The sequence below is a fragment of the Hipposideros armiger genome, unplaced genomic scaffold, assembly GCF_001890085.2.
Source record: "Hipposideros armiger isolate ML-2016 unplaced genomic scaffold, ASM189008v1 scaffold_511, whole genome shotgun sequence".
NCBI classification, from domain to species: domain Eukaryota; kingdom Metazoa; phylum Chordata; class Mammalia; order Chiroptera; family Hipposideridae; genus Hipposideros; species Hipposideros armiger.
Genome location: NW_017731861.1, coordinates 1,287,093 through 1,293,095, shown reverse-complemented (window position 1 = coordinate 1,293,095; position 6,003 = coordinate 1,287,093). Strand labels below are relative to the sequence as shown.

The 6,003-nt window shown below is 51.8% G+C and overlaps 1 protein-coding gene across 2 annotated transcripts in view; it reads right to left on the bottom strand.

Annotated features, from left to right (window-relative positions):
- The window catches only part of MPI (mannose phosphate isomerase), a 10,960-nt gene extending 4,986 nt beyond the window's left edge, over positions 1 to 5,974 (bottom strand). Inside the window, exons 1-5 of one of the 2 annotated variants that reach the window (XM_019667967.1) lie at positions 5,182 to 5,968; positions 4,301 to 4,442; positions 3,802 to 3,984; positions 2,001 to 2,174; positions 1,152 to 1,360 (exon numbers count right to left, since the gene is read on the bottom strand). In XM_019667967.1, the coding sequence (XP_019523512.1) occupies positions 1,152 to 1,360; positions 2,001 to 2,174; positions 3,802 to 3,984; positions 4,301 to 4,442; positions 5,182 to 5,460 (987 nt within the window). In that variant the 5' untranslated portion in view covers positions 5,461 to 5,968. Of the gene's footprint in view, positions 1 to 1,151; positions 1,361 to 2,000; positions 2,175 to 3,801; positions 3,985 to 4,300; positions 4,443 to 5,181 lie in introns of both variants that reach the window. The other variant, XM_019667968.1, reaches the window with a different exon arrangement.
- Positions 5,975 to 6,003: the final 29 nt, after the last annotated feature.

Sequence of the window (6,003 nt, the reverse complement as noted above, 5' to 3'; positions counted from 1 at the left end):
CTGGTAAAGTGGACTGAAATACAGCCCAGGTCTCACCTCTGCATATGGCTTGTCCTCTGAGATCCCGGCTAGTGGGTCACTGCTGGCCAGCAGCCGAGCCACTTCACTGTTAGAACCCATCTTCCCCCAGGCATACTGCTGCACCACACAGGAGAGTGGGAATACTGGGGGCACAGACAGAAGGTCAGCTTCCCCTCCACCCCTGAGGCCAGACCCTACTGTCCCCGGGAAAGTAGACACAAGCTGAGGGTTTTGTCTGAGGGACGACGTCAAATAGTTGAGACCCTTCTCTGCAAGTCTCAACGTTCCCATCTGTAAATCGGGCAGTGAGGATATTGTGCTGACGTGAGGCAGGCAGCTGTGCTGAGATGATGGAGAGGGAGAGAGGGAGGAACGTATTTCGCCGCACGCCATCTAAGTGATCCACTTCCCCTCGAGGGTTGCAATAGCGGCTCAATCCCCATCGCTGGTGTCCCTCCTCTGCCCCGCGCCCATCCATCTTTCCGCGGAGCCCCAAGTGTGGGTTAGACCTGGCATATTATGTCGAGAAGTGTCCCCGGACGCAACCCACCCCCACGCTCGCCTGCATCCCGGCTTACAGCGTACCTCGCGGAGCGGCCATCCTCTCGGCACCTCACAAGCCTTCAAGTACGTATGCCCTTCCCGGCAGCACCCGTGGTCCCTCTGCGCCCAGAGCTTCATGGGAAATGTAGTTCCTCAAGCGCCTGCTGGGAGTCCTATGAGCCCTGTGCCGCTTTCCCAGCACTATGAATCCCTCTCCCACCCTCAGCAATGAGGAGGAACTCCCACCAGCTCAGAAGCTTGTAGCCCGCAACCTTAGGTTTCAGTATTTATTCGTTCCTTCACCGGACACATATTTATTGAGAACCTGCTAAATGCCATGGACTGTTCTAAGAGCTGGAGATAACATCCGAGAACAAGATAACGATGCCTTTGCTTTTGTAGAGCTTACATTCTGGTGAAGACAGGCAAACAAGTATAATAAATAAGTTTTACAGTATGTTGAAAAATAAGTGCTACAAAAAGTNGAACTTGACAGAAAGGAAACCCAGCCCAGGGACAGTCCACATTGTAGCCCTTGCCAGGGTTTTCCACACCCCACAAGACTCCCACCATGGCCCCCTCCTCACCTCCATTTTCATAATAGTGAAGTCTGGTACAGGGGGGTCATAGATAGAGAGGTAGGGGTCTTCCTGACTCCGTGTTGGAAGAAAGAGCCTGTCCTTGCTGGGGCCAGGGGTATAACTGAGCATTTCACACAGAGTTGGCACGTCGATGAACTTAGGTGTCAGACCAGCACGTACTGTGTTGTCTGAACACGCCATGCACTCCACGCAGTCTGGGGACAGAGTTATGTGCTAAGCTGATGAAGGATGCCTTGGAGTTTGGCTCTCCAGGGCTGGGCCTTCTAACCTGGGCACCATGACCCACTGCAGTTAGGTAAAAATGTGAATTGCATCTCTGGGAGAATAAGCTAAAATACACCAAAAAACAGGTGATGGGTCACCTATTGTCGGGGAGTCATGTTCACCCTGGGGGAGCCCCAATCCTCCTCAGACTATTCTACAAAAAACCTGTAAATGAGTGGATAAACAGCCAACATCAAAATGTGGCAACGTGCACTTTAAATGTAAAACATCTCTGGGTTGACAGGACAGACATGAGCAGTGTGATGCAGGGGAGAGAACAGCCGTGATCCAGTATGGCCTGGACTCACATTGTGGTTCCCACACTATTGACAGGGTTTAACTGACGGTGTCATGACTTCACGGGGTTGGTGTGAAAATTCAGGCAGTGTCCAGCACCAACCTGGTACCCATCATCCCTCTTGGTCGCTTCCCTGCTGACCCCAGGAACCCTAGGAGGTCAGAGCTGGATGGGACCTTAAAGGTCTCCTCGACCACCCTCTCCCCAGTTTGGATGGGGAAACAAGGCCCAAGGAGGATGACAGTGGGGCTCACTGCTGAAATGTGGCTCACCTCCTTTCAGGTAGGCATGGGGCACGTTGGCCTCCAGAAACATGGCCTCCCCCGGCTTCAGGGTAAGCAGGTTCAGGAAGTAGATGGCAAAGCATCCGATATCACCTGGATACTGCTGGTGCAGCTGCAGCAGGAGCTCCCCACAGACGTCCTCCACATTGTTCCCAGCAGCCACTAAGGGTCACAGAGCACGCCAAGGCCACTTAGGAACATTCAGTGGTAGTCACAGCCCCACCTTGGCCAGGGAGTCCCTGCCCACAGGAATCCAGAAATTGGTGGGCATGTTCTGGCCACATGCCCAGCTGTTTGGGGGCCAGTCTTCCGTGATAGTCTAGCCTGCACAGATGCCATTTTTTTCCATTTTAACCACCTAAATGCCCAACACTACACTTGGCATTAAAAGGGCTAGAGTGGTGTTTTAGGACAGCGTTTCCCAACCTCAGCACTATTAACATTTTGGGCCAGGTAATTCTTGGTTGCAGACACTGTCCTGAGCATTGTAGGATGTATAGCAGCATCTCTGGGCTCTATCCACAAGATACCACTAGCACCCCAACCCAGGTTTTCACAACCAAAAGTGTCTCCAGACAACTGCCAATGTGCCTTGGTTGAGAACCACTGCTCTAGGAGCTCAAAATCTAGTTAGGAGATAACAAGAGTTTCACATAGGGTGACCAGCTATCCCTGTTAGCCCTGGCCTTCCCCTTTCTTAGCACTGAAAGCACTGCATCTCAGAAAATGACTCAGTCCCAGGCAAACAGAGATGGTTGGTCCCCCAGATAGCATTAGGCACAACGTGCCAACGGCCAAAATGTGTCCTGCAGCCTGACCAGGAGGGTGAACTCAGGTTGGGCTAGAGTGGTGAGAGAAGGCTTCTTGAGAAAGGGCTGAGTCGTCTTGAATGTGTAGAAGGAGAGAGGGTATTTGTAAGTAAAAGCAGGGTGTGCCAATGCTACAGTGAAACCAGCTGCTCTGGATTGGAGGGTGGTTCTGGTCTCCACGCAGACGTGCCAAATGCCTACTCTGCTAAGCATTGGGACACACCAAGCTCACGGAAATGGGTCCCTGGCCTGAGTGTGCATGTGGTGACAAGACTCACAGGTGCTAAGGGCTATACCTGACATGAACAGGGTGCTACGGGAGCTCCAGGCTGGCGGAATCAGTTCTGCTGTGAGTGCAAGAATCCTTAAAGGGATATGCATGCAAGCAGAGGAAACAACAAAGAAAACAGAAAACAGTTCCTTGTAGCAGGAGAAATGTGCAGAGACCACCAGAAGAGCTCTGGGGTCACCTGTACAAGGGGCTGGCGCCTCATCACGGGTGCCACAAAGCTCATGGCTGAGAGTCCCTTCTGCCTTGTTTTTCACTATTGACTTGCCAACCCAAAGGTGACATGACCGCACCCACCAGCCATTTCCTGAACTCTCCTTAATTAGCACAAGGTTGGGCACAGTGCAGGTGTTTAAGGAAAGACCTGTTGAGAGCTCTGGGTATCAGGCCTTTGGAGGAGAGGGAGGATCCCTTTGCCTCTTCGGGCTCTCTAGTCCAAAGTACAAATCCAGCCATGGGGAGCAGCTATAGGCCTAAGTGAAAGACATCTTAACAGTCTTCCAGGCCAGCTAGGAAGCAGCATTCAACTTAGAGCCCTATTCCATAGACTGAGAAAGAAATGCTAAGTCACCAAGTTGGGCCCATTTTAGTGTTCCACTTGAGCAAAGGGGTTGAAAACCCTGTCCCACAGCCTAGCGTCCGAACCTGGGGGCCCAGGGTGGGGCACTGCGCCCAGGCCTACGATACCCACCTTGCTGGGAGATCCGCTTTACCAACAGGTTGAGCTGCTCCACCACTACCTTCTTCTCACTCTTCATCAGGTGGGAGAAACAGCTCTGCAGAGCAGAGGCCATGGTCTGGGAGTCACGGCTCAGGCTCTGCTTTAGCTGTGTTGCTGCATTATCTCCAATTAGGAAACGGAACTCGGGCACTTCTGCAGGAAGGCAAGGTCAGGCCAAGGCCCATGTCAGGAATGGCAAGACAGAACCCGTACAAGTGGGAAGTTTGAGGAGGCCTCCCCATCCCATCCCTAACCAAGGAGCCAAGCAATGCTAAGCAAACTTTGCAACCACACCTGAGCCTAGTCTCATGGGCCTTTCCCAGTGGCTTCAAGAATTCATGAGGCCAACCAGCCCCTCAGTTCCTGTGACATTCAGCCTCTGTTCTCGGCCACTATTCCAGCTCTGCCCTGGGTTGCCCATGCATCCTAGGCCTAATATGCATGCTCTCAGCATTTTGTCCAGCCTTACTCATCAGAAAGGTCACAATCTCCTCAACTGGCCGGAAGCCACATAAGCCCTGGAAGGAGGTGATGGCAATGGCCATCTCTGGCTTATGGTTGGCATCAGGGTAGTGCTGTGGAGCCTGGAGGTGCAGCTTTTCTGCCAACGCCTGTGGGATGGCCAGGGGAAGAGGATGGTCAAGGTGCAGGACCTAGCAGGACACCACTCCCACCCAGCCCTTGCTCTCTATGCTCCCGTTGCCAGACAGCAGTAGCTTCCTACGTCTGGCAATAAGCCCAGTCAAGGCATAATGCTGAAACTGGGTTCAGCCAACCCAGGGCAGGGACATGGGCCAAATCTGGGGGCGAGCTGGGGCAGACTTTACGAGGCCTGGACTGCAAATGAGGATACCCAAACACCAAGCCAAGCTCTGACACTAACAAGCTGTGTGACTTTAAGTAAATCCCTCAGATCTCTGGGTCTTACTTTGCCCATTTAGAAATGAGTTTAGACAGACAATGCTTATGCTGTGACTCATGGGCTTGTTGCAGAAAGACTACCTGGGGGTGGAGCTGAGGCAATAGTGAGGGTACCTGCCCTGCCCTGGAAGGTGAACTCTCCCAGAAAGCCAACTGGGAAAATGGCAGATATGAATAGTCCTGGGCTGGGTCAAGGGAGCTCAGGAAGAAGCTTGGAGAAACTCCTCTGGCATAGGTGTCAGCTGTTCACTTAGACTTAGCTTTTAGCATGTGTCACCAGCATCTGGCCTTGCGGAGCTAAATTGGGAGTAGTCAGGCCTGAATTTAGCTTTGGGCTGGAGCCTGGTATGGGTGGGGTAAAAGTCATGGGAGGGCCTTAACATAAGCTCTTCTCTACCCTGACCTCTGTGTCCCACTCTGATCCTGTACCTTGTTAGGATGTGCCTGGATAGACAGGGCCGTTTCAACTGAGAGCACTTTGAAGAGGAAGGGCAGCTTGCCATTAAAGGTGTCTTTGACCTTAGAGCCCAAGCAGTCCTGGTTCTCAGCGATCCATTGGCCTAGTGTCTTCTGTGAAATGCGGTTGTCAAGGATCTTGGCATCTCCCCGGGGGTGGGTCCCCATCCACAGCTGGAAATTTGGGAGGAAAGGGAAGAACCTGGCACCACCAGTTTGCCTGCCCCAATCCCAGTTCCCTGTGCTCCCCATAGGGAAGTTGAGTCCTGAGACAGGGCTCCCAGGACTGGGTATAAAGGCTTATGCCATCAAGGACATAAAGGAAGGCTGCAGACCCCAGAACACTAGGAGTCAGGAAACCCAGGCTCTAGTCCATGCTCTGCCTCTAGCCATTTGGGGAGGCTTGGACTTGTTATTTCCTGTATCTGGGTTTCAGTTTTCTCATCTATCCAAGGTCACTGAAAAGCTCTGACTCAGATGGTTCTGTAAGATGTTAGCATTCATTTATTCCAGTCTCAGAAGTAGAGACTAAAGCCTTTCTATGCTTTGCCTTTTTCTCCACTAAATGGGCAGGAGAAATATTTAGTATTTTAGGTTTAGAAATGTAAAAAGTTAGTCAAAGTAAACATTCTAATTGTCAAAGACGGCTGAATTAAAATTCAGTAAGTGCTGAGAGTTCTTGGAGGAAGGAGGTACTGGAAATCCCATCCTATTATGACAAAAACCTTTCTTCTTTTGGTGCCATCTAGGTCCATCAATCCACTCTGAAGAGCCTAGAGGGCCTCCTTCCTCTTT